General features: G+C 48.9%; 1 protein-coding gene across 6 annotated transcripts in view; it reads left to right on the plus strand.

Moving 5' to 3' along the window:
- Positions 1 to 596: 596 nt before the first annotated feature.
- The window catches only part of AFAP1L2 (actin filament associated protein 1 like 2), a 100110-nt gene continuing 76771 nt past the window's right edge, over positions 597 to 23935 (plus strand). For 2 of the 6 annotated variants that reach the window (XM_036829050.1, XM_036829057.1), the window contains exon 1: positions 597 to 1106. In XM_036829050.1, coding sequence (XP_036684945.1) covers positions 1091 to 1106 — 16 coding nt within the window. In that variant the 5' untranslated portion in view covers positions 597 to 1090. Of the gene's footprint in view, positions 1107 to 1153; positions 1232 to 1296; positions 1490 to 23935 lie in introns of those variants that run through there. The other 4 variants (XM_036829054.1, XM_036829060.1, XM_036829058.1 and 1 more) reach the window with 4 other exon arrangements.

Genomic DNA, 23935 nt, shown 5'->3' on the forward strand with positions numbered 1-23935 from the left:
AACAACAAATCATCCTTAAGTGTTCCTTCAAGGAAGTTGGGGGAGACGTGTTGAAAAACCAGGCGTTCAGCAAAAACTGTGATTGAGATTTTAAAGTGAAAATGCAAGTTTAAAGGAAAACGTGGATCTTCTTTGGGGGCAGGTGGGGAGGACATGGGCGTGTTGAGAGGGCGTGAGAGAGGGTGGAGGGATCGATGGCAAAAAAAACCCCCAAAAAACAACAACAAAAAAATGTAAAGGACGGAAGTGTGGACCTTGGTGGCAGCGGTGGTGCCGGGTGCAGTTAGAGCCATGATTGAGCTCCCTATGGAAGAGATGGTACCCTTCCAGAGCGGTTGGCGCTGCGCCAGCCCAGAAACCCAGCGCTCCAGGATTCATCTAGGCGGCTCTAGAAATCCTAGTCCTTCTCAGAAGAGCCTGGCACAAGCCGCCCAGGGAACCTGGGCTGGGGTAAAAGACAGCAAGTAGATGTGTGTGCCATCGGCTGCCCAGAGAGACTGCGAGAGAGTGGGAGCGATTCCCAAAGAACTGGGGGCGGGCTCGGTTGCCCCCAGCGCTCTCCCCACGTTCCCCCTCGAGAAATGCCAAAGGCGAAAGCGCGCGGGCCCGGGGGTCAAGCGGGGGGCGCTCTAGGCACCTCTCTGCCTTCCGACTGAGACCTCAGTCTCGCGCTCCCGGCAGTGGGTTCGCAGCCCGGCGGCTGGAAGAACGGCTCTCGTAGGCCCGCCCGAGCCCGCCCCTCCCCGGGGCCTCCCCCAGGGTTTGGGCACGTCTCGGTCTCCCTCCCACCATCCCGGGGCCGGGACGTGAAGCAGCTGCCAGGCGGCCGCGGCCGCGGGAGTGGGGCCCGGGGCGCGCACGGACTTGAGCGCTTTAGGTCCGCCAGGGCCGGCCGCGGAGTTCCCCGGCGGGGCCGGCGCGCCGGGAGAGGACCGGGTCCGAGGGCCCCGGGCGCGGCAGCCGCGCCAGGAGGTCCCGCCGCGAGCGTGACCTCACGGGGAGGGGCCAGCGCGGCAGCCCTGGGCGCGGAGCCGAGCGCAGAGAGCGCAGCGCCGGAGCCGAGCCGCGAGGAGCGCACGCCGCGGCCCAGATGGAGCGGTTCAAAGGTGAGGACGCGGGTCCGGGGCCGGCGCGCCCCCAACACCTAACTCGCCCCGCGCCACGCCGGAAAGCAAGGCCGGGGATAGCTAGAGGCGTCACCAGGTGTGCCTCGCGTCCCGCCGGGGCTCAGGTGAGCCAGGCCGGCTGCCCCCGCCCAGCCCGGATCTGGGCCGAAGACCCGGGCCACAGCGGCGCCGCGGGCTGGTAGAGCGGACTCCTAGGTGGCGGCTGCGGCCCGGGCGCTTTGATCCTCCCGGGCGCGGAGGGCCGGGGTCGGCGTGGCGAGGCTTCTCACCTGTTGGAGGACCCGGGGTGCGCTTGGAGACCCACCCTCTAAGCCCCGGTCGCCCCGGAAAGATGGAGCGAGGCCGAGGAGTTCCCGAGTGAGGTCGGAACAGTGCGGGGCTGCTTGGGTGGCAAAGGGGCAGGTAGTTGGGGCTTCTCGAGCGGGCGCCAGCCGGAGTGGAGGGCTTCTTGCAAACCCGGAGAAAGCCTGCGAGGGGATGCGCTTGGGCGTAAGTTGAGGGTGGGCGCGCAGCTTTCTTCCGGGCTTGGTCGGGCCATCGCAGTCGTTCAGCTGCTCCGGTAAACTGTCTCTCTCCGAGCCCTTCTCCGCTGCTTTACCCCCAAGCAAGAGCGAGGTGCAGGGATTGGGGGCAGAGCGGGGTGCCCGGCAGGTGGAGCGCGTGTCAGCCCAAGGGCTTAGCTCGTAAGCAGCTGGGCAAGTTTTGGGGTTGGCCTAGGCCGGGGATCTCGGCCAAACGCTGGTGTGCTGGTTGTGCCCGACTCGCTCCCGTGCTTAGAGCGCCGGGGCTGGAGTCTAGAAGCCTCGGATTGCACATCGTTTGGAAAAGGTTAAGGAGCTGCCCCTTAAGCATGACGCTGCGGGGACCCCCCGGGACACCCCCCCCCCCAACTCCTTTCCTTTGGGAAAGCTTCTTGCACTTTCTCGTCCTGGACTCGTCTCTGCCAAACCTGCAAAAGGAAATACTGTTTCTATATTTATTTTCCCCTGGGAGAGAGTAATAAAGGAGACCGCTCAGATTCCCAAGGAATCTCACTCCAGTGGTTTCTCATTTCTGAACTAACTTTTAGGGCTCAGCTTTGGTTCCCTAAACTAGTTGTGTATTTTGATTTTTTTTTTTTTTTTTTCCTTATCTGGGTCACCTGGTTACAGGTGAGGGTGAAAGAACTAAATCTTGGGCAGGGCTTCACGTGTAAAGGAAGGGTCTTTGCCAGGAGCACAGAAGCCAGCTGGGGAGACGGAGTTAAATTAGTTGGCAACCTTTCTTTTTTTGTTTTCTGTGAACCCTCCCTGGAGCCTCTCTCACATTTCTAACCGGGTGGTTTTTTTGTCTCAGATTCTGCTGAGATCACATCAGTTTTGTGCCTGAATGCGTCCTTCGGTAGTCTCAGAACACTTGAGGAAGCCACAGGCCCTCTCCTTCTAAAATGGCAGTTGGCCGCTCCCTACCCCGCTGGGGCCCCCCGCCCTTTGGGAGGGACCCTCGCAGGGAATTCGAGACTTGAGTCGCCTCCCTGAGGGCCACTTCCACCTCAGAGTCTGCCCTTCCTGAATTGTGTTAGCTGCTGATTTAAGGTCCTGGTTGTAAACTACTTTCTCAAATCAGTGTATTAATCTTTCTGAGTTAGGGCAAATGATTACATTTTGTGTCATCTTTCCAAATGCCCAGTTAATATCAGAAGGTTTTTGTATTAATAGCTTTTGACTTGGCCCTTAACCTGAGAAAGTCTCCTTACTTATCTTTTCCTCTTGGGGGTTTAACATCCTCCCACCCTCAAAGATCTCTAAGAGGTTTTTGCCAACTGAAGGAAATTTAGTTTCCAGTTCAGAGTGTTTATGTTTTTGGTAACACATGTATCTGCCTCCTCATTTTGCAGTAAATCAAGCACAGCGAGTGATAAGCGAATACATCTGAGAATTATCTGGATTGCAAAGGCTAATCCAGCTCATCTTTTAGTGTTTGACTATGGAGAAAAATCTCCAGGTTTCACTGGTGAATGCTACTAATATGTTTACTAGACCTTTAAGCCGAGGAATTTGGGGATCCCCCGCCTCACCAGGGATGTAGAATTCCCCATTCACTAGAGAAGCTGAGTTGTGCTTTGAACAGTCATTGACTTGAAAAGTTGATCTGTGCCAAACTAAGCATGTGGGATCCAATCTTCAATTAACCAGTGCAACTCTAACTAGTATCTGTACTCTCCTCTTGCTTGTCAGAGTGAGGGGTTTTTTTGTTTGTTTTTTTGGTAAGATTGAATAATTATGGAATGACTAGGTATGGTGGTTTTAACAACAAAATTAAATGGAAGAGCAAGATATACTTGGGCTCTCAGAACATAGGTAAAAATTGTAAAGAATTGTTTGTGACACTTTTAAAATTTGTTATTTAAATGTCTCCTTCTATGTTTCTAAATTCCCAGTTTTGAGCTCTCCTCCCACATAGGTTGAATGCCTCATCACCATCTCCAGATTCTCAAAATGTTTTCTCTCATTTGTAAATCTCACAAATCAGTCCATGTAGGAGAAATTGTTTTCCACGTTCCCCAGCCTGCATGTCACATATTGTGCATCTCCAAAACCAGCCTATCATTTTTAGGCTCTGGGCTGATTTTCCATTGTTCTGTAAGAGGTAAAGAGATGTCTGGAGGTAAAGAGTGGTGGGGATATCACCCTGTGTGTAATGCAGAAACATTTCCAGGCTTTCTCCTCATCCCTTCTAAGCCATTCTGGAGACAGCCATGATTCTCTTAAGCAAAAACAAGGTGGTGGTGGAGGCAGTAGGTGAGGGTGTCTTCCCCAGAGAGGTGGAGCTTTTATAAGAGTTGTCCTAGAAAGTGATGGTAGAATTGCTGTATCTTGTACGTGAATCTCTTTGGTGTTGTCTAAGCTGTGCTAAGCCCTGCGGGGTACGTTGAGACGGTTCCCATCCTTGGGTGTTTACATATTTATGAATCTCATAAGGGCATCCTTGTATCACTGTGCATAAGCCCACTGGCTGAACTCACACCATGTAGTCAAGGATTCTGGTTCCTACTGCTCTTCCAGCTGGTGTGTCCAGGGCCAAATGTGACTGACCTCCTATCTGTGGTATCGCACTTGGAAGGCCATGCGAAAGCTTCCTGAAATTGCATCACACTTGGATCCAAACATGCAAGGTTGAGATAGTCACTTTAATTTGGATCACAGTAATTGGCTGAAAGTGTATCATTCTTTTCCTGTGTTCTTTGGTTTCTGAATCGTATCACCTGATTCCCGGGAGAGGGCACTTGGTTCTAGGGTACTGGAAGGTAGAGATGAGCTGTGAAGAGTCAAGCCAGTAAAAATACTTGAACGCTTATGTGAGAATCATGAGATCTGTGGTCAGGGAAGGTCCAAAAAAGGAAAACTAATTAAAAGAGATAAACAGATTGATGATATTCCTTTCACCTTCAGAAGAATCATCTGAATATGTTGTTTTTCCATGTCTAGGAGCTCAGGTTTTCCCAGTTGAAGTTCTACTTAAAGCAGAGGGTCTTAACTTTAGGCACATGTGGGAAACATCCAGGGAGCTTTAAAAAATATGGATGCATAGACCCCACCCAAGACATTCTGATTTAATTGGTCTAAGGGTTCGGCTTAGGCGTTGTGTTTTTTAGGTGATTCTCCTGTGTAGCCAACAATGAGAACCATTGAAAAAAGATAATTATATAACACTTTCCTCACCTGGAAAACTAAGAGCAAGTGTGGAGTGAAACGGATACCCCCTCCATACTCACGTGATGTGGTTTAACCAAATCTTGTGGTACCTACAGAAATCTAATGTAATTCACCTGAAGCTATTATGGGCTTTAAAAGGCTGTGGGGAAGCTACTGAAAAACAGTCTCCAATGTGATGCTTCCGAATCCTAAGCTCAGGGTTTGCTCATGGTTGTACTTGACCCCAAGCCCTCCTGACTTTGAAGCTCTTTGTGTGGGAGCCCTTGATGCCTTGGCAATGAAATGGTCTGAAACAAATACTGAGAGGTCACCTTTGGTGCTGAAAGGCCAGGAGGGGTGGGGGAATTCTGCTCTGGGCCCTTCCCCTCTTCTGAAGGGGCGGGAGCTCTGGGAGCTGGGCTGGTTCCAAGGACCATTAAAGGGCCGGGAGGGGCCAAGGAGCTTCAAAGCTGAGGAAGCTGTGCCAGTTTTCTTCCAAATCCCTTTAATGATGGGAAATGTTTCTCTAAAGACTTCTGTCATCCAGAGAAGGGAGACTTTCCCCAAGCCAAGGGAGGATGGCAGGTCTGCCCAGAGCCCAGGCTGAAATGGAAGGGAGAACAGTCAGGGTGCAAGGAAGAGGCAGCAGCTTGGGAACCGGGAGTCCCAAGGGATCTGCTTGGTCAGGCGAGATGCTGAGCTCTCCAGGCCTCAGTTTCCCCTTCTAGAAAACAACCTCCAGTGTTAGTCCGTCAGGTTTTCCGAGCACTCTTCAATGCTCCTTGCTCTGTGGTTGCTCAGGAATCTCTGGAGGGAGGATGTGTCTTGAGGAGGGGAGGAAAATGAGGGAGGGAATGTGGGCAGCCCAACAGACTCCAGTTTAGGATTGTGATTCTTATAAATAAAACCAATTTCCTGTTGAGAGTGGAGAACGCAGCCTTGGTGGGAAAGAGAATGCCTTCGGACATGTGAGGAATTTGTTTCTCAAGGACCTTTGTGTGAATGTGTCTCCAAAGCCCGGAGCCACTCTCTGAAATGCAGGATTATTCGCTTCCATTTGAGAGACAGATCCACTGAGGCCGAAAGAGATTAAGCAACAACTCAGCAAGTCACAACCAAGATAAGAGATCCCTGAGAAGTGAGTTTCTAAAGGGTAGATTCCTGTTCTAATAACAGCAAGGGCTTATTTAGAAAGAAGTTCTAGGAGCAATTTTCAGGCTCATTCCTTATCAGTGTCCTTTTAGCCAGGAAGGGATTAGCCACTCAGTGAAACGCTCCTCCGTCTTCAGGACCTGGCCCACATGCCTCCTCTTCCATGAAGCCTCCCCTGAGTTGCTCTGTGTTCCCTCACTATTTTAGGTGTAGCACATCGTAAGTGCTCGAAAACTGTTTGTTGAATTAAAGTCACGTTGTCTTATCATTGTATGCCTCTATGTCTGTCTCCCCTGAAGCCCCTTCAAGACAGGGGTGTCTTTCTCCTCCAAGGATCCCTCCCCCTCAGCCCCTAGTGCACTGCCAGGCACATAGTAAGTGCCTGAGACATGATGGGGGAATGAATGAAGGAATGAATTGCAGGCAACAAGAGTGCCTCCTCTCTCAGGTTCCGGCCCTCAGGAGCAGCCCTGGGTCACAAAGGGAAATGAGGCACGATCTCAAAAGCCAGATTCCAGAAGTGGAGATGCAAGCCAGCAGTGGCCACCCTTGGCTTTCCCGACTTGAGCCTTGTTTCTGTCTGTTCCAGCACAGGGGTGTTGCTGTCTGGTGGTACAGAGAAGGATGCTGCAGGTTTCTGCTTGTGAGTATGAGCCTGCCTGTGCCCTCTGCAGAAGCTCACCTGGCCTCCAGGGCTCCCGAGGGCACAGACTTGGCTCTGCCCATGCTCTGGACCGATGGCTGAGGGATCTCGTGGAGCTGGGCGCCAGCCTGGGCACTCCGGGGCTCAGGGTTCTAATCTGGCCTTTGCCACTAACTCGCTGTGCGACCTTGGGCAAGTCAATTAATCTCTCTGGGCCTTGTCTCCTCACCTGTACGAGTGAGGATAATGATTACTAACTGCTGCTTGATGGAATAACTTGTTAAGAGCTTCTGTGCTGTACTTGTAAGGGGCAATGTTGTATTAATTCAGGGGAACAAATACCCTGAAACCTCGGTGATGTGGTCCTGGCCCCACCAGTTCCTGCCTTCTTGGGGGTTGGGTGGTTCCTCACAGTTAATTTGGGCACCAGCTGTGCCCATCACATGCTTTTCGAAGCTGTTGGGAGCTCTGAGCTGGGGATGTTCAGCCTGTTCCCAGGCAGCCTAGCTTCTCAGAGCACCTGTGTAATCCCCTTGAGGTCAGCTGGAAAGGAGCTGGGCAAGGAATTTCTTTGCTGTCTCAGTAAGTTTATATAGGAGAGACTCTTAAATTCTAACTAGAACTTCAAGCTCTTTACTAATTTTCTGTCACTTGGCTCTCACCTTCTCCCTAGTTGGTCTCAAAACAAACTAACAAAAAACTCCATTGAGAGGGAGTAGGGAGAACGTGTAGAAAAAGTCAGAGCCTGCGTTACCCTGGACGTCGTGCTGCACTGGTGCAAAACCAGATGAGCCCAGCGTATTTTCACCTCCCGTCTCTCTGTGGGCCTTAAATTTCAGGGAGGAGCAGGGAGGGGCACCGACAGCAGCAGAAGCCCTGCTCTGTTGTTTCCCAAACAGACCCCTGAGTCCTCCTCTCACTTCCTTGAGCCCCTCCCAGGGATATCAAAGACAGCAGCAGGCCTGTTGAGTGTGGTGAGCTGTGCCCCAGCGGATTGCAAACTGGCCGTCTGCTCCTGATTAAATGGAGGAAGGATGGTTCGCTGTTAGCTCTGAGAGAGCAGCCTGCTGCTTCCAGAAGGAGTCTGAGCGGGGCCATGTGCATTCCTGCCTGTGGAGGCGTCTTTCCCAAGGAGGGTGACCAACTGTCCCAGTTTGCCTGGGACTTTCCTGGTTTTGCCACTGAAAGTGCCAAGTCTCAGGAAATCCCTTAGTCCCGGGCAGACCCGAGATGGTGGGTCACCTTGTTCCCAGGCCTCAGCTTTATTTAAAGGCTCTAAACCGAACATGTGGTTGCTCCAGAGCAAAGACGAACTAGAGCCAATTATTTCGTCTCTTTGACAAGAAAGCAGAAGTCCAAAGCTTAAAAACTAGCCGTTTGCAACTAACCACGAAGGATACACACCAGTATCCTAAGGGAGAGAAGCCGGACTCGAAAAGCCTATACACCCTGCATGATTCCATTTATGTGACTTTCTGGAAAAGGCAAAACTGTTGGAAAGGGAAACAGGTCAGTAGCTGCTAGCGCTGGGACACGGGGTTCATCACAAAGGGGCAGGAGGGAAATTTCTAGAATGATACAAATCTTCATTTTTTTGCATCTTTATAGTGGTGGTGGTTACACAGTTCTAGAGCTGTGCAGTCAACAGGGAAGCGTTTGTGTTTGTTTTTTTTTCTCTTTGTGTAAATTATACCTCCAGAAAGCTGACTTTAAAACAAACACTAGCCATTTGTGACACTGTGATACAAGATGAAGAATCCATCAAGCGTGTGGTTGGCCATCACAGGTTGTAAATAGCATCTGAGGTCTTGGTGTGGTCATGCCTGCAACCATCTGGAGGTGCAGCAGAAGACAGTGAAGAATTTTGGCACAAAACAAAATGACTACGTGACGGTATGCTAAACGCAAGAGACTTATCTGTGAGGCACAAACAGGGTGATGGTGGAAGCTCTCCCTCTATTTAGAGAAAAGGAAAAGCAGGTCTCCTAAAACCCAGGCAGCAGATGTGCCCAGGAGGGTCACGGAATATTGAAGCCTTAGCTCTGGGTTCCCACCCTGGGAACCCTTCTGCTACACACACATGGATCTAATGTATTGACCTTGGCAGGCTTTATGCTGCAAGGTTTGTTTTGTTTTTTTTTTTGTTTTTTTTTCACCAGTGAAGTTATTGAATTGGAATTGAGTCTGCACCATAATTATTTCCTGGCTGACCTTTTGATTTTGGCAATCCTGCATGTCTGTGCTAGCTAGGATTGATTTTGAGGGGGGAGAATGCATGATTTAGCAAAATAATGCACCTATTCCCATGTGACGTAAGGGATCAGCCCTTTTGTTTCCAGGCAGGGAAAAGCCTTGCGATGCACGAGCAGCAGTAGCCCTTGCTCACCAGTCCAGGAGACAGGATGCAGAATCCCCCGAGAACGAGGAAGTATCATTCTGGCGGTCCTAACGGAATCTGAAGAGCTCAGTGGTTCCCATTTCTCAGAAACTCAAACCCTAAGTCGAACTGGCTTGTTCTTCAGGTGAACTGTGTTTGGCTCTATGACCCGGCTAGCCGATTCTGTGTCTTCTCATCTTCGTTAAGTACAGTGGGTTGGAAGGCTGCAGAACTTTCATCCCTGAGGACCATATGGGCCCAGATAACTTTCAGTCATGAATTACACAGGAGAATTTCACACATGCAACTCTTCTTAATCATAAATGTGTCCAGGACACTAGTTACCCACAGAGGCAGGTCTGTTCCACCTGTTCTTGGGGTATTCAGGAAGAATTGCTGAATAATAGCAGAATAATAGTAGAATAATTGCAGTCCTGAGTCCTAATTTTCTCAACTCTGTTGGGGGACAGTGGTGGAGGGTGAGGTAGAGGCAGGGAATATTTTTTGTGCATATTTGCAGTGAATCTTCCCTGATGCAGGGTCAGGCCTGGCTTGTGGCGGGTCCACCTTGGAAGGACCAGGTTTGGGGCAGCCCAAGGACCCACTTCTAGGTTGAGTACAAACATGAGTACTAGTTTGAATTCTAGTTTGAGGGCTGCAGAGGAGAAGCTGGGAGTGCATGGGTGGGGAAATTCCAGATACTTCCTTCCCCGGACTGCAAACTATTACCACCATCTCCCCAGGCTACCCTGGCATACTGGCATTTTTGGGGGGTTCTGAGGACTGTCAGCCTTCCTCTTAGACCAACAAGTGGGAATCCTGCCATTTCCTTCCATCCTCCACCCCCCTTTTTCTTCTCTCCCAGTTTTTACACAACAGGATTTATTCATGTTAACTATATTCAAGTCCCCAGAAGGGGGGAGAAGAAAGATTGTGTTGAATGAGCTTATTGTTTGGAGATTTCACTGACTTATTTAATACCCACAATCCTAGAACATATTGAGCTGATTTACTAAAATTCAAATACGGGCCTTTGGGAAGGAACTCCGAGGGCGCTGGGTGTCCCTGATATCAGGGCTGGGACTTATTGGGTGGGAGGTTTGCTTGGGGGCATCTTATCTTCATCTTCATGATCTTGGGTCTCCTTGGGGGAAAATACTCTCATTTACAATCCCAGACTCCTTATGTGCCTGAGATGGTCACCACCCTACTGCCCTTTGCATCATCAGGCCTTTTGTGGCATCCCCTTCTAGCACTTTCTTTGAAGAAATGAAGATGGACACCACCACTAGGTACTTCCATTAACAGAGGCCCCTTGTGGCTTCTGCTTGGCAGTTTCCTGCACAAGTGGAAGGAAATAAAGGGTGGTGATGCGGCAGAGCTTGGACAGAGGCAGCAAGTATCAAACAGCCTCACACCTATTGCTCGAGTGCCTGATGCAGTGCGGCTGGTCCATGACAGTCATGGCAGAGTTGGATACATGTCTTTTAGCCTGTTTTGGAGATGGGGTCTCTGTGGCTGGTATTTCTGGAGTTGTGGCTGAGGATCATGGTGTGTTTGACGGTCCGGTGCCATTGTCTAGTGCGTGGTGACATTTCCAGGTGTCTGAAGCCCTTGAGGGTCTCCTGAGAGAGCCACTGCAGGCACCTGAGCTGGGGTGAGACTCGTGAAAGCCTTTCTCTGGTTCAAGTCAGTAATGTCCCAGGTGCCCTGAAACTTAGACTGTGGCAAAGCAGGTCAGGTTGATGACAAAACCAGCTCCGGCAAGTGTGAGTGTGTGTTAGGAGCTGCAAGACCCCTCCTGGGCGCACACAGGCTCACACCTGCTCCTGTACATTCAACGTCCTCTCTCTCTATTTTTCTCCCTCCCCCACCCTTGCTCTCTTCTTTCATTCCTTTATTCTCTTCCTCTTGACTTTCTCACACTTTCTCCCTTTTTTTTTTTTTTTCTTTCTGTCAGTTCTGTTCAGGTCTCCTGTATCTTTAGAAAAAGGATCTTCCCCAGGAACCTAAGGTCAGAAAGACCCAGAAAGAGAGAGCCTCCCCATGCCTCCAGGTCTCTGCTCTTATCTCTAGCAGCCAAGGCTAGAACTCCAGGCTTCCCCAGGAGGCGCTGATGACCTCAGAGGCAGGGTGGGAAATGGGGCATGCTCCCAGCCTGACGAGGAGCATCTCATTCCTTCCTGGAAGAGGAGGACTGAGTGAAATCTGTTTGGTGCAGCCCCTGCTGCTGCATCAGGCCCTAGAAAGTGTCGCTCCACACTGCCTGCTGCAAAGACGGTCACCTTCCCCAACCCTCATGGTCCAAGTCATTTGCTAACCATGAAACCTTGCCAGCTATCCCACCTGACCTAGGGCAGGTTAATGTGAGTAGTCACAGAGGCTAGGATGCCCAGGAGAGTTCTTGCCCTCTCTCTGTTGGTCCTTAAACAGCCCTGTGACCTGCTCACCTCCGAGGGGTGGAAGAAGTAGTCTCAGCCCTGGGTGGGGCTCCTCCCACTGCCATCCCAAGCTCCCTGGAAATGAGCATCAGCGGAGGGCCTGGCATCTGCACAGGGGGAGCATGAGAACATCGCCACAGTTTGGATAAACGTTCCAAACATGAAGGCTCAGCATCGACTAAAATAATTTTTTCCCATTGACCTCCTGGCTTCCCCGTGGGCAAGTGTCCATCTCCCGCCCATCTGATGCTGGTTTGGTGTGTGTAATTGTAAACAGTTCAGGCTGGGGGCAAATCTCCGAGAGTTATGGGATCCAGGTGTCGCTCCTGGCTCGCCACGCACTGGTTCCCTTGAGAGTGGGAAAGGTCATTCTGTTCTCCAAGGGAGAATTTAGTCTGTTGCTTTTGAGATCAGATCTTTTGGAAGCATGACTCTCTCCCATGCCCCTACCCCCCAGGTCTCCACTCACGACTGAAAGAGGCTGGGGGGAGGGGGCTCTAATTCATGAGTGAGTGGGGTTTTTGCTTCTCTGACCCCGAGGTAAGGGCCCCGAGAGCTCTCAGGTCTGCAGGGAGGCATCGACATGATGCTGTTGACCGAGGAGCAGGCAGAGAAGCCTGCATTCTCTGTGTGAGGACGTGGAGCCCACTCACCAGGGCAAGTTTCAGGTCAGTTTCAGCCTCGTTTCTCAAGTACAGCTGGACGCCTGACGCGGGCATGGCAGCTGGCAGGTGGGAGCCTCTTGTCCTAAGCAGGAGGCCTCTAAAGTGTGTAGGCAGCTTTGGGCACTTTGTTACCTCCCTGGCCCTAGCAATAGACTTGGAAGTCATCTCAGAGCGAAAGTGGTTGCAGGGATTGTGTTTGAAAATGCCTTTGGACAGTTGGGGGACACGGGGGGCACTGATGTCGGGGGTCTGGCTTCCCCCCTCTTTGCATCCTTGCAGCCCTTAACATACCTAGCGGGTGGGGCCCCAGTGAAGGGGAAAGAAGCTGATGAACTCATTCACTTCACAGACATTAGGCATGATTGGGACGTGTGTGTGTGTATGTGTCTTGGAGAAGAGCTGTCAGGGACAATCAGCCCCATTTTCTTGAAATTTCCTAAAGCTATTTACCTAATGCCCTTAAAGGATAAGATTGGTGTCCTACAACAAGATTTATTTTTCTGCCCTGGGGAGGTTGAGGCAGCTTGGGAGAGAGAAAGTGAGAATTCAGAGGACGTGTTCTGCTGGGGTGGACTGACGCCCAGATCCCACACTTATCCATCAAGGCTCACTCAGCCTTGACACCTTGACCTCGACCCCACCCCCCGCCAACCCAAGCCTTCAACCCCTCACTGCATCTTCCACAACCCTGCTCTGTGCCTTCACCCTTGGCTGCCATGTGTCTGCGCATATAGATTTCTTCTCTGGCTGGAAAAAATAAGGCCAGTCACATAGCTTGGAGCAAAATATTCTCTACAAATGGCTTTTTTTTTTTCCTTTTCTTTTCTTAAAACATTACCATTACTGAGTGTGAAAATGGTTTAGATTCAGGAGGAAACAGCTGGCTGGCAGAGATCCTGGTGGGGTCTTGGGTAAGATTCCGCTGTGTCACTAATGACTTTATTAGGTACATTTCCGGCACAAGCACACTTGGCAGTTGGGGAATTCTGTGGCTGAGAATTTTCACCAAGGCAAGAGCAGCAGCTGGAGCAGCTTCCAGCTGAGGCCAGGAAGGAAAGTCTTCATTTCATTCAGGACAGTCCAGACCTGTCCAATGGGTGTCTTTTACCACCTTGGTAGTTTAACTTGGATGCTCATGAACCTTTTCTTTCTAGAATATTCTGTCTGTGGGTTTCTCTTAGACTTCAATACCTTGCTACGTACCTAAGGTGAGCCCAGGTTTCTTAAGCCCAGATTTCTTAGGGTCCCTGAACCAGGCCCTCTACCTTGAGTGCAGGCAGTGGCTAAAGCAACTCTCCAGTGGCTGTGGGGAGAGCAGGGAGATGTGCTCTCCCTTGGTCTGGCACTGGAAAAAATCTGAGCTCCTTCTGCAGTGGCCCATGCCTATTTGTCCAGCCCCTATGGCTATTTATCACTTTGTTCTGTGCCCCCAGCCATACTGGATTCCTTGTGATTCCCCAAATTGGACTTTTGCAAATGCTGTTCCTTTGACCTAGAATGGTCTCCACTCAGGGCTGCCTGCCAGGCTTATCTGTCAATGCTCACTCACCCTTGACCTTGACCCCCTGAAGACTTTAACCCCTCACTGCACCTTGCATGACCCTCCATGGCCATGGTCACTGAGTCCATGTTACAGTTGATGGAAAGCCTGTGTTCCCAGGAGGGTGAAAGCTCAAGGGTCAAAAGCCATTATTCCTCGTTGTGTCCACAGCACCTCACTCCACGGGTGGTGTATTGTCAGTGCTCATGTATAGGATTGTGTGATTGAGAAATGGTTGCTCTCCTCGTTTCCTGAGTTTGATTGCATCAAAGTTAAGGGCTTTTGTTCATTAATGAGATTTCTGGACAAAGGTAATAGGCAGCTGGCAGAAAGGAGAGAGAGATTTACACTGTCTAAAAGCTTCAGGGGATTACCATTTAGAATATTCAAGGAACTCTGGCAAATCAGCCAGAAAAAGGCAGAAATCTCAGTAGAAAAGAAGATGAGTAAAGGGTGTGAGTGGGAGTTTACAGGTGAAGGAGCCTCCGGAACGGTAACGAGCACCTGAAGAAACGCTTGCTTGGGCTCTTTTAGTTTTCAGAGCCAAACCAGCCAAAACAACCGCCCAGTAGGCTGGCGGAAGTGAGGGGCTGCAGGAGGCCAAGTGTTCTCAGAACACTCAGAACTTTCTGCATGGGTCCACTCCGGACAGGTTTGAAGCTGGTCTTTGCAGTGTTATTTGCGGTGGTGGAGAGCAGGAAGTGGTCTTGGTGTCTAGGTGAACTATGACAGCAGGTGCACATTCTAGAAAACTATGCAGCAGTGGAAGCAATGGATTAAATGTCTGTCCAGAAACACAGATGGCTCTTTAAGACGTAGTGCTGACTGAAAGGTAGGAAGCAGAAGGGCCCTTTTGACAATTGCATTTCAGGCCATTAAAAATTCATAAAGCAGTACACATTGAGCGGGAACACATACCCAAAAAAAGGTACATAATGGAGAGAACGTCATCTCTGTTGGTAGCGGGGAATGGGATACGGGCATGAAAGGGAATTTTTATTTTTTTAAAATTAATTAATTAATTTAATTTTTGGCTGCATGGGTCTTTGTTGCTGTGCGCAGGTTTTCTCTAGTTGCTGAGAGCGGGGGCTACTCTTTGTTGTGGTGCACGGGCTCTAGGCGTGCGGGCTTCAGTAGTTGTGGCACACGGGCTCAGTAGTTGTGGCTCGTGGGCTCTAGAGTGCAGGCTCAGTAGTTGTGGCGCACGGGCTTAGTTGCTCCGCGGCATGTGGGATCTTCCCGGACCAGGGTTCGAACCCGTGTCCCCTGCATTGGCAGGCGGATTCTTCACCACTGGGCCACCAGGGAAGCCCATGAAAGGGAATTTGTAAGAGTTTGTTTATAGTCTGCTGCTGATGCCAGAAGCCTACAAATCTGACTTGAAATAGAATTGGGCGTAGTGACGGCAACGCCAGCAGCACGTGCAGCGTGCGGTGGAGAGGTGGGAGTGGGGTGCGCGCTCATCTCCCTGCAGCCCCCCGCCAGGGGGAAGAGTTAATGGGGAGGCCGTTCTCTTTCTGTTAAGTGCTGGGCTGTCCAAGACCCTTTGCCACTGAGGTTGTGATAATAGACCACTCTTACAATTCACGCCAAAGTTAATGTGTTTTTCAGAGCTGTAGCGGTGATTAGCAGCCTGCTGTGGTCAGGGGGGGAGGGGATGCTTGTAACCCACCCTTGGATCAGCCTGGGATGGTAGAGCTGGCTTTTAATAGTTGTGTTATTTTTCAGTCACCTCCAGCTTCTCTGAGCACCAGGTGTCATCTTTGGGTTCAGATTGCTAATAAGTACATGCAGGTCACGGCCAAGGGTTGTGTCCAAAGGTTTATCAGGTTGAGTCGAAGGCATTGGAATTGGATTTTTCCAGTACCTGATTGACTGGACACGAAGTTGCTAGACTCTGTACAGCAGTTCATTTTTTGCTTCTCTCCACCCAGGAGATGGGAATATTCACTCAAAATGGGTGCAGCCAAACCAGAGCAACTGCTTCTCCACAAACAGACCTGGGGTCTATTTAATCTGAACAGAGTTGGCCCCTGAAATTTTTTGTTCCACCTCTATTTCTACTTGAAATATACTTGTTTTCCTTTGTCTTTTTTTTTTTTTTTTTTTTTTAAGTCTTTTTGAGATTCAAAGGCGTGTGTGGTAGAGCCATTTGGACCGGGGAGACCACTGCCCAGTTCTGCTCTGCCCAATGTGTGCTCTGCAAGGCTGCCTGGGGTCTCGTGAGTGTGGGCAGAAGAGCTAACTCTTTCAGGTGTGGCTCAGCTGGGGATGGGGAGCAGCAAATCCATCTGTGTGTAAAAGCCAAGAAGTAAAGCTTAAGGTTTTCAGAAAATGGAAAAACCCCTGATTTTGGCTCTGCTGGTTTGATTGTTCTCCCACTGTTCTTTCTCATGCACTGATGTCTTTTTCTTCTAGCTGTTCTTCATCTGACCTGTCCATTTACTGACCAAGTTCAGTTTCTGCCCTGCATTCCCCATTCCTGGCTCCACTGGAATGTGTATACCTCAGTGTTGGAACAATGTAGATCTTCATTTCTGTTCTCTTAAGTGCAAGTGTCAGCCCCAGGGTCCTTTCCAATTAGAAGGGTTTGTGGTTTTTTACTGAACTTGCTGATGTGTGTAAATAGCCCTTTGTAATGGCGAATTTCCAGGTGTTCACACCATAGGCATTTTTTGAGCTTCATCATGTGCCAGGTGTCGTCTGGGTGTTGAGATAAAGCTGGGCACGGTATTAATGGGTCTAAAAAAGGATACTTTCAGATAGTAGTAAGTAACATGAAAAACAGTATGTTTTGAGAGTAATTGGCAGGGGGAGGGAGCAGTCCCAATATCAGCCAGGGTGGTCACAGAGAGTCTCTCTGAGATGACATTTGGGTTGAGATATAAGTGAAGAGGAGGGGCCTGCTGCATGGAGAACCAGGGTTGGGAGTTCCAGGCAGAGAAAGCAGCAGGTGCAAAGGTCCTGAGATCATCAAGAGCTTGAATGATATGGATTTAGGAGCTGGGAGCTGGGAGCAGAGTCAGCAATGGGGACGGTGGTGAGAGATGAGGTGGGAGAGCCAGAAGCTTGGGTTGTATTCTTTTTTTTTTTTTTTAAGATTTTCAAAATATAGTATGTTTATTACAATCAAAGCCAAAATTGGGTCGTATTCTGAGAGCACTTTACAAGCAGTGGAATTTAGCTTCCCAGTCACCCACTGCCTCTTACAAATGGGTAGGTTACCACCAGTCTTTTATTCCACAGCAAAAATCTAAGCACATCCTAGAAGAATATTCTCCTTCATACTTCTCTGAAGAGGTTGAGGTGCTACAGGCCTATTACAGTTTTCCGCACTTTACTGAAGGGGGTTCTGAGGGTGAGATTGGGCATGGAGAAAGCCCGCAGGTGCACAGCCCATTGGTGGCAGGTGTAGGACAGTTGCATGAGATTCCCGAATGATGGTCCTGCATCCTTCCCACCAGGCAAAGCCAGGGAAGGAAAGTAGCTGTTTGATCTCTGAACCACCTAACATCTCTGAATTACTTCTCCCTGTTAAGAGACATTGAATGCTTTATTCTCCCACTGTGCAGGTTTCAGGGAATATAATAATGGTCGAAAATGGCAGGATTTATGCCGACCTGGTTCGTATCCAGCTTGGATACTTGCAACGTTGGGCAGTTACTTGCCCTCTCTGAGCCTCAGTTTCTTCATCTGAAAGGGGCTGATTACCCTCTTCCCTAGAGGTTTATAAGAACTGAGTGAAATCTTGTACTTCTCCATAGGTTCAGCACATGGTCAGAGCCCCAAGATGCTAGTTGTGGGCCGTAGGTGGTGGTGAAACAAGGCACTGTGCCATATTTGCCATGGATCTGCCATGTTTATTTCTGATGCCTAAAACCTTTGCTTTCAGTAATGCGGCCATTAAGGCTGTGTGAGGGAGGGGCAAGCTGCTTCCTGTTTCTGAACCCGTTAGTGTGAGAACACTGTGCCTCGTTAATCCTCTGTCACCCCAGCCTCAGGTTTCTCCATCTGTAATAATCATCGCTCTACTCCTGTCCCAGGCTTGTTGGGAAGATGAGTGAAAACCATGCATGGAAAGTGTCCTGAAAACTGAAAAGCACTGAACATGTATGAAAGGTGATTATTTCAGTGCTGGACTGGGACTTGCATAGCAGGCAGAGGGCAGTCCATGGTGCTTCCTTAGGCATCGCGACTGTTCCTGACTAGTTCTCAACTCTCCCCAGACGGCGGGTTTTCTGGGTCATTGTGGGAACGTGTTTGAGATTGGCTGCTGAGATGGGCAATTAGATGCGGGATCACAGTCAGCAGTGACGTCTCAGTAAGAGGTTCGGTCAGGCTGATGAAGTTCATTTCAGTCCCACAGGCAGTGGACGCTTACCGTGCCAAGTGCCCATCTACAAGATGAGGAGGATGATGAGCCCCCTGTAGTCACGGGACCGGTGTCCACATGGCCTGGTTACCAGTTGCAACCCCACGAGAGCATCTGCTCAGAGCCACGTTGCTGCTCCCTGGCCTGGCAGTGGGGTTCCGCTGGGCCCAGGGAAGCCCTGGCCTCCTGGCAGCTGCTGCCTGGGACACATGCAGTGGACCTCTCGTGACTTCCAGCACTGCCTCTCTCTGGCGGGGGTGGGGGGGTTTGCCCCCCACCCATCAACCCTGACTTTCTTCATCTTCCCTGCTCTGCAGATGCTGCCGCCTTCTTGATATTAAGTGGAGCATCAAGAGTGATTATAGTGATTATGGAAAAATAATAATACCAGTATCTTCTACTGCTTATTTCAGTGTATGTTCCATTTTTAACTTTCACGAATGTCCCAGTGAGATGTGTCAGCAATCTTAACATAGCTGTTTTCTCCACGGGGTAACTGAGGGCCTGAGCCTTTAAACTTAACTGTTACACAGCTACTGACCAGGCAGCTATTTCTACCAGAAGGCGAGTTTTCAGACTCTCAGCCGAGTGTAAGTCTCGCTGCCGACATCTGGTATCGGCCGTGTTCACAGGCTCCGCAGTGGCCTCTCTCCCCTGGCGTTTTGTTCTCACCCTCTCATTTAATCCCTGCATCCTCCTGGGAGGTGGTGGTGAGCACCTCACATACCTACTCTCCCCCTCCACCAGGTACCTGCAGCCTCCCTGGGGGGAGCTGCGTACCTGGGAGGGTTCTGATAGGAAAAGCATCTTAGAATCTTCCGGTGACATTCCTGTCATTGCTTTGCTGTGGGAGAAGTCCCCTGGAATGCAGAGGCTTGTTCCCCTGAGTTAGGCTGAGCTGAGAATGTTAATAAAAGGCTTCCCAGAGCTTTTCCATTGGACACTTTCATCTTATTCCAGGCCTGCCGAATCGGGACTGGGCATGGGGGCAGGGAGGCAGGAATCCAGCAGTAAACATGATTATCCTTATTCTGTGGATGGAGGAAATTGAAGCCAGCCGTTGAGGCCAGAGGCAGCCCAAGCAAAAGCTCACAGCCAGTCTGGAAGGATCCAAACCCGGTTCCGTCGGACCCTACGGCACATTCTGCTGCATGGTGTAGCCTGATGGAGCTCCACGTGACCTCCGTCCTCAAATGACTTCACACCTGACTGGCAGCCACATTTGAATCTTATGTCAAATGGGGCGTTGGGTCTCCCAGCTGCAGTCTACCATCTTGGTGTACCCCTTTGGGGTAGGGCTGAGGATTCCCCAACAGTGCTCACAGCTGAGGCTTAGCCGTCTCCGAGGAGAGCCCTGGCTGATGAAACAGCCTTTCCTAAAAGCAGCCTTCTCTGTGTGCCTGGCTTCCAGGTGTCCTGTCTGCCTGCTGCCTCCTCAGCTGGCCTGGCCAGTCCTGTGCTTCTGCTGTTCTTTATGACAGGGAACGTGTGCTCCCATCCCTCCTCCCTTCCCACTCACACCCACCTCATCACCGCCCCTGCCTCTGGAAGCCGGCTTCCATGGATCACATCTGGCTCCAGATGCTCAGGCTGCACGTGGCATCCAGTCCGCACTTCCCTGGGCTGGCGTATGTGGGCCTCTGTTCCTCGTATCCCTGCCTTGTCCCCATGGCTAGTTTTATAGCCCCTAAAATGGACAGCAGAACGTTTGGCACGGGAGCGGGCATCTGCTCTGTTCCTGGTAATTCCCAGGGGTTTCAGGCCAGTTTCGCATCTGCCTCTCTCAACCAGCCTTCAGGAGTCCCTGCTGAGTGTGTGGACCCGGCACTGCTGTGGGCACGTGGAGGGTCGGGAGAGGCAAGGCATGACCCCTGGCCAGAGGGCACGGCTCGCGTGACCCAGCCACTCCTCCCCGTGGGCCTGGAGGCAGGTGTGTGTGTGCAGTGTACGCACGCTCTGTGCGGGAGGCCTTGTTTGCTAATGTGCTCCCATGATGCCTTGCACGCTGTGTGATTAGTGGGGTGGCCGTGGATTCGGACAGGTAAGGGGGAAGGTGAGCACTTCCCCCATTTCTTATAATTTGGAAGAAGAAAAGGTAAGTGAGGATATTCTCATTTGGAAAAATAAATCTCACTGCAGGCGACATTCAGCCACACACCCTTCGAGCCCAGCAGCTGTCTCTCATTTGTTGGCAAATGTTCCCGGTGATGAATGTCCTCCATCCACGCTCACAGCCGTCCCTAAATGGAGGCTTTGGACAAGTGTGGGGGGAACAATGGCCCTTCTCAGAGAGCCCTCAGCAGACGCTCCCAATGAAGTTGGTTCATCACTTGGAGCTGGGTCAAGACCGCAGACAAGATGCCATTGATTCAGCAAGGAGGGCTCCAAACAGCCGCGAAAATGGAGAGGCTGGAGGCAGCAAGAAACAGAGAAAAGGATGGGACTGATGGTTGCTGAGAAAGGTCCCAAATAATCAGAGTGAATGATTCCACCTCTCAAATGCTGCCTTCTAGAAGGTGACTTATGGGATGATGGCCCTTCCCCTGGATACATTTGCAAAGCCCACTGCAGTTCTTAAAGGATCATAGGGTTTGGGAAGGTCTAGTCCTTCTAGGGCAGAGCATGTTTCTCTAGAGGGACTGAGGCTAAGAGAGATGAAGGGCTAGAGCCCTTGAACTTGACCCTGGTTCCTCCCCTGAATCTGTCTGCTTCTTTCCTCCTGTAACCAGCTCAGAAGGGATGGTGGAGAGAGAGAAGATGAGGTGGAGAGTTAAGTAGAGCCAGTGAGGACTTCTGGCCTTGGGCTGGGAGTAGGTATCTCAGTGCTTCCAGCCTCAGGCTGGGCGTCCACAAGACCCCCTTCCACCAAGTTCTGTGCTTGTTTCTCCACTGACTTTCCAGGACAAAAGTTCAGCTTTCCAAGCTCAAGATAAAAGGGCCCAACTGGGCAAACTCAGTTTTTCTTTTTCTTTTTGTTGTTTTCATTTTTTTTCCAGTGGAGTTACTGTAAATAATTTAAAATAGTGTAAACAACAGCTACACATTTCAAACTGTTATTTCATTCTTTAAGGAGTTCAATATAGTAATTTTATGTGTTTTTTTTTTATGGCAAAAGTCATACCTGCTTATTATTAAGTACGCATATGTAGCAGAAATTTATAATGTGAAAATCCCTAGAATTCCACCCTCAGTGATAATATCTGTCAAGGATATATTTGACCACATATTTTTCTTCCTCTCTACAATAATCCTAACTGTCCCTTCCTTCCTTCCTTTCCTTCCTTTCCTCCCACCCTCCCTCCTTTTCCCCTCCCCTCGTCTCTGTCTTTTTTTCTCTCCTTCTTTCCAACCCCCATGGCATAGTTTTAAAAAGCAAAAAGGTACAGTAAAAAGTAAACCTCCCTTGTACCCCTGTTCACTCACTTTGCCTTGATGGAAGAAAGCACTGCCCCAGTTTTATAGATCCTTCAAAAAAAAAAAAAAAAAGGGTGCATATATAAGCAGCCATGTAGGTATAATGTCCCCATTTCCCCCAAATGGAGCATACCCACTGTTCACCTTCTTATCTGAGTTAAGGATGTTTCTTGGAGTTCATTCCTGATAGATCTGCTGATTTCTTTGTAATGCTGCTGTGTATTTCCTTCATGTGGAAATCACATAATTTATATCATTGTTGAGCATTTAAGTTTTTCCCAATCCTTTGCTATAACAAACAATGCCATCATGAATTTCCTTGCATGCAGGTCATTTCACACACATGAAGGATCTCATCTCAGGATAAAAACTCATGAGCAGAATTGCTGGGTTGAAGGACATATGCATTTACAATTTTATTAGATAAATGCTCTCCTGGGAAGTTGTGTCCTTTTTACTCTCATCAGCAAAGTGTCAGAGTATCTGTTTTCCTACACCCTCATCAATATATTCTACTTTTTTATCTTTGCCTATCAGAGTGGCCAAAGGCATCTCTATATGGTTTCTCTCTTTTATTATAAGGAAAGTTGAACATTTTTTCATATGTTTAAAAGCTGTTTGTGTGTGTGTGTACTCATTTTCTTCTTGGGTTGTTGGTCTTTTAAAATTAATTTTGCAGGCACTTTTTATATCATAAGGAAATTAACCCTTTGGATATGAGCTGCAAAATTGTACCCCCTACCCCCACTGCCCAGTTTCTTGTCTTTTGACTTGTTTTTATGTTTATTTTTCTAAACTAGAATTTTTTCTGTATGTGTGTGGTCAAATTTATCTCCTTTTATAGCTCTGGGTTTTGCTGGTACTTAGAAAGTCTTTCCATAAAATTCTACTTAAAAAATCTTTTTCTTTTTTTTCTTAACAGCCTTATCAAGATATCATTTGCATACCGTACAATTTACCATTAAAGTGTACAATTCAGTGTTTTTTTTTAATATTCACAGACGTGCAACCATCATCAGTCAATTTTAGAACATTTCATCACCTCAAAAAAAAAAAAAAAAGACCCCTTACCCTTTAGCTGTCACCCGCTTATCCTCCGTTCTCTCCTTCCCCCCAGCCCTAAGCAACTACTAATCTACTTTCCTAGTCTGGACTCTCATATGAATAGAATCACGTAATATGCAGACTCTTGTGATTGGCTTCTTTAACTTGGCATAATATTTTCAAGGTTCATTCCAAGTTGTAGCACGTTATCAGTACTTCATTCCTTTCTATGACCAAATAATATTCCATTGCATGTCTGTGTATAGATACAACACACCTTGTTTATCCATTCATCCGCTGATGAACATTTGTGTTGTTCCCACTTTTTGGCTCTTATGAATAATGTTGCTATAAGTATTTTTATATAAGTTTTTATGATACATTTTTGTTTCTCTTGGGTATATACCTAGGAGTAGAATTTCTGGATTATGTGGTAACTTTATGTTTAATCATTTGAGGAACTGCCAGACTGTTTTTCAAAGTGACTGTAACATTTTACATTCCCACCAGCCATGCATTCTTCCAGCACTTTTATGATCTTATTTTTCATGTTTTAAGTTTTTGAACAATCTGAAATTCTTCACAAGGTATGACATAGGGGTCTAAATGTATATTTTTCCAGATGGCTACCCTGTTGTACCAACAGTGTTTTTCAGTAATCTTTCTTTCTCAATGTCTTTATCATAAACTAAATCACTGTATATACTAGGGCTTATTCTGTACACTCTAGTCTTTTCCGTTGATTTGTTTGTCCATTCACATGTCATTGCCACACTGCTTTAATTTTTGTAGTTTTGTAACATGTTCCTTCACTCTTAATTTTTAAAAAACCCACTCATCACAAGCATTTATTAAACCCTTATCTATATATAGTGCAGAGTCAGAGATTGTGCAAGTCATATCCAATATTGTTCCTGCCACCTAGAAGCTCGTAGTAAATAAGAGTTCTCATTGCCATGCCTCTAACAAATGTGTTACGTGAATTATCGTATTTCACTTTACAATTCTATAAGGATAGCTAGAGCTTTGCATTCCCACTGTAGATGTGAGACAGGTAACCTTGAGACAGAAAGAAGACAGACACCTACAGTGTTGTCTTCAAAGAGTTCTGGGTCAGGTGCTCTTGGGTGCCTTGTCAATGGAGAGACTGTCCAGGGCAGTGTGGTGTGAATTCACTCAGGGTCTTCCCTGGAGCCAGTGTCTGCTCCCTCATCATGGAATGCTCAGGGTGAGTGAGTCTTTTGAGGAGAGCCCCACACTTTGGAATGGAAGCCTCTTGGATGTAAACCCTGTCATCCCCCAGAACTTAATTGCCGTTGAGACTCCAGACAGTAGGGAAATGAGGTTGGACTTCATTCCCTTCCCAGATTGTGTGACTCAAGATCCCTGCCAAGGATGGAGTTTTTGTTTTGTTCCCCCCACCCCACCCCCGCCCTTGCAAAAGGGTAGCAAAAGTATTTGCCACATAAAACATACAAGCCCCATA

The sequence above is a fragment of the Balaenoptera musculus genome, chromosome 16, assembly GCF_009873245.2.
Source record: "Balaenoptera musculus isolate JJ_BM4_2016_0621 chromosome 16, mBalMus1.pri.v3, whole genome shotgun sequence".
Taxonomy (NCBI): Eukaryota; Metazoa; Chordata; class Mammalia; order Artiodactyla; family Balaenopteridae; genus Balaenoptera; species Balaenoptera musculus.